The sequence below is a fragment of the Semicossyphus pulcher genome, unplaced genomic scaffold (assembly GCF_022749685.1).
Source record: "Semicossyphus pulcher isolate SPU_LCO1_2020_fin unplaced genomic scaffold, fSemPul1.0.p SCAF_8, whole genome shotgun sequence".
Classification (NCBI taxonomy): Eukaryota; Metazoa; Chordata; class Actinopteri; order Labriformes; family Labridae; genus Semicossyphus; species Semicossyphus pulcher.
Window position 1 is genome coordinate 19,142,977 of NW_027211759.1, and position 3,267 is coordinate 19,146,243.

Here is a 3,267-nt window from a genome sequence, read left to right on the forward strand (position 1 = left end):
GATTTTTATCTTTGGACGATGCTTTTAAACCCCTTTTCCTCCTTGGGATGTCCCACATTTATAAAGGTCACCAAATTCTGATAATTATTTCTGACAATTCTGATGTTTGGGTTTTTTCAGTAACATCTAATAAATGTTTATGCGACTAGAGCAGGCAACCAAAAGATGTTTTGTTTTTGATAAAATTGCATGCACTTCGAAAATATAACTTTTTGGTTTTTTTTCCATTGTGTCAAACTCTAAAGGTATGTATTCGTTTTAATTATTCCGTTTTCATTATTAGTTATCATTCTGCAGCTGAAAACCTCATAAACTATTCATAACACGATTTAATAATACATTTATTTTTTTGTGATTCACGCAGTTTTAAATAAAACGAAAAAAAACACCGGAAACGATGGTCCCATGACAGGAAGTTGAAAAAAAATAAGGAAGTGCTTTGTTTTTGTTTCACCGCAGCTGTGCTGTCAGCTGTACCTCTAGTCTGCAAACGTTTAAAATCTGTTTGTTGAACATCCAGAGGTCGAGGCAAACAAACACCGTGGGACCTGAGGTAGCTTTTATGAGTTTTGTTGCTGCGCTTGTCAGTTAAGCTTGCGAGCTAACGGTTAAACTAATGCTTGGCGGTCTGCTGACAGAGACCTCAGCTTGAAGTGATAATAAACTTGTATACATGAGGGTTTTTTTAATGCAATAGAGAAACTTCACTGTTGGAGTTGACTGCCCTCGTTGAAGATGATAAATATATTAACATGTAGAATCAAACTAGCAGTTAAAACACTGAATAAATGCCTGTTTTCAATAGTTTCATGGTTGAGCTTTCTTCATAGGCTCGTAGTTTCATGCTGATGTTGAGAATTTATCACGCCTGACAAATTTCTAAATGAATGTTTGTATTTTACAGCTTTCGCATCTTCATCTTTATCATGGTGGACCCCACAGCATCTGGCGTGTTCTGTAACAGGATGCTGAGCATGGTCAACTCTGAGGATGTTAACGCCATCATCCAGGCTCAGAGACACATGTGAGTGTCACGTTGTGATAGGTCTTTTTAGATTTATGCGGTATTATTATCTGAAATGGTTTTGTTTTTTGCTATAGTCTTTATCACTGCATGTTTGTGAGTCCTTTTTTTTGTAAACTGCGACAAAAAATAACCTTTGCTCTGCTAAATTAAAACAGGCTTGACCGCTTTGAGAAAACAAATGAAATGCTGATCAACTTCAATGGGCTGTCTAACGTGCGGCTGCAGCAGATGAACGAGCGCTTCCTGCTCCACACACGCACCCTTGTGGAAATGAAGAAAGATCTAGACAGTGTCTTCAGAAGGATACGGTTAGTCACCATTCCCCATGTGCTAACACGCACGCACGGACACACACATTGTCTAATTAGTGGTCTCCTCTGTCTACAGGACACTAAAAGGGAAGATTGCTAAGCAGTACCCAGAAGCTTTCAGCAGTGAGTTAGCATTTTTTTTCTACTCATCATTTAACAACAGCAGCCAACTTCCCTAAAATTACCTTGTCTTTTCTGGCAGTTATCCACGAGTCACCCAGCCTGGAGGACGATGACAACGAGTTTGACCCTGTTCTCCCCAGTGTTGCCACAACAGTTACAACAGTAAACTCCGAGCAGAGCACAGAGTCCTGTGACACGAGTCCAGATGTGATCTCACCCACTGTGAGCAGGTGCTCTGAAGATCTCTCTCAAGAGCCGCCGGACACGCCTACCTCTGATGTCCTAGAGACAGCCGTCCTCCAGGACGAGGGTCCTGACTCTGTACCTGCAGAATAGAGAGCAGGTTGTTTAGCAGGAGGCCATGTTGTACACATGTGTTTGCATTGGTGTCTACTATATTTACAGAAGCTTCCTGTCATTAATCTGTCTGTTGGGAAGAGCATCACAAACTGGATGTCAGCTATGAACTGTCTAAGAGGGACGCTTGACTTTTGTTTGCTTGCTTTTTTGTCCAATTCATGCACAGCACTAAAATAATACTTGAAGTTGTAAAGTGTCACACAATAGATGTACAGTTTATGTATGGTACTGACAGTGACTCTTTATGTGATTATACACATATTTATATGTTTGTTTGTTTGTTTGAGGAGCTGCTCACCAGACCTAAACTCATGATCTATGTTACCTAAGAGTTTGGGTTCTCCACCTGAATGATGGTATTTAGGGTTTGTGAGTAGTTAACACTGTCAGCATTGTTTTCTATAGAGCCTGTGTGTAGATGCATTAAGAATGTTATTAGCAGTATTTAATCTGATGCTTCATTGGTCACAGCAAAGAAACTATCTCTTTGTTTGCCTCACAGGGAAACCAGGGATTAGGATAATTGTCAGTAATCAGTGTTCCTGGAGCTGTCAGGGATTTATCAGACTATTCAAGGACACATTAGCAGGTCAGAGGCTCTTTGATACAAGAGCTGGAAAGAAGGCTTTGACTGAAGGATTCAAGCACTCCTTGATGCCCATTAAAGACGTTTTGTTGTAAAAGGGAAAGTCCAGCCTTAAATACACTTCATTTGTCATATTTACATCTCACTTTTATTTTTGGGTTTTATGTGGATTAGAAAAACTATCTAATTAAAAAGCTGAGAGACAGATTATTGGGATCAAATGTTGAAGCTGATCCATAGTAGGAGATTCATGATGCTATTGTCCGAAGTCATTGGAATAATATACATTCATTGTACAGTGGTCTCCCCTTTAAGTTAAAGTAAATGTGAGAACTGGGGTTTTGTCCTGAAATATGTTTTTTATCTAAAGTATATGAACAATATCTCAACATACTGTGTCCTTTGATTAAAACTAAAGTGGGAGTTACTGCTACGTTAATTCAACATGTGATAAACTGAATATGTTTCCTAGGTCCTTTTATTCAGTAGAAAACAAATTGAGATGAGCAGAGAAATTAATTCAACGTTTAAGTCTGAAGACCAGGTGTAGGCCTTCTCGAACATGTAGATATGAAGCAAACAAGGTTTTACCAGCATGTTAAATTATTAATATAAAACAGTAGATTCAGGGTTCAAATACCAAAAACACTTTTCTTTTAGCCCACGCCCGAAAAGCCCAAGGGTCACTGTGTGACAAGTGTTTTTAGATAAATTTAATCAATTGTAGCTTTGTTTAAGGATATGTGCTATTAAAGCAACATGCCAACTGTGTTGAAAAAGCATAAAGTCCTTTCTGAAAAAATATAGGAATAGATATGAGGTTGTCACAAGATAAAAATCACAGCATGACACCATCAAAG

General features: G+C 38.6%; 1 protein-coding gene across 1 annotated transcript; it reads left to right on the plus strand.

Moving 5' to 3' along the window:
* Nucleotides 1–453: 453 nt before the first annotated feature.
* kxd1 (KxDL motif containing 1) lies at nucleotides 454–2,900 on the plus strand. Its single transcript, XM_069686547.1, has 5 exons — nucleotides 454–553; nucleotides 905–1,024; nucleotides 1,183–1,335; nucleotides 1,415–1,461; nucleotides 1,541–2,900. Exons 2-5 carry the CDS (start codon nucleotides 927–929, stop codon nucleotides 1,795–1,797), a joined length of 555 nt encoding a protein of 184 aa, XP_069542648.1. The 5' UTR covers nucleotides 454–553; nucleotides 905–926; the 3' UTR covers nucleotides 1,798–2,900.
* The last annotated feature ends 367 nt before the right edge of the window (nucleotides 2,901–3,267 follow it).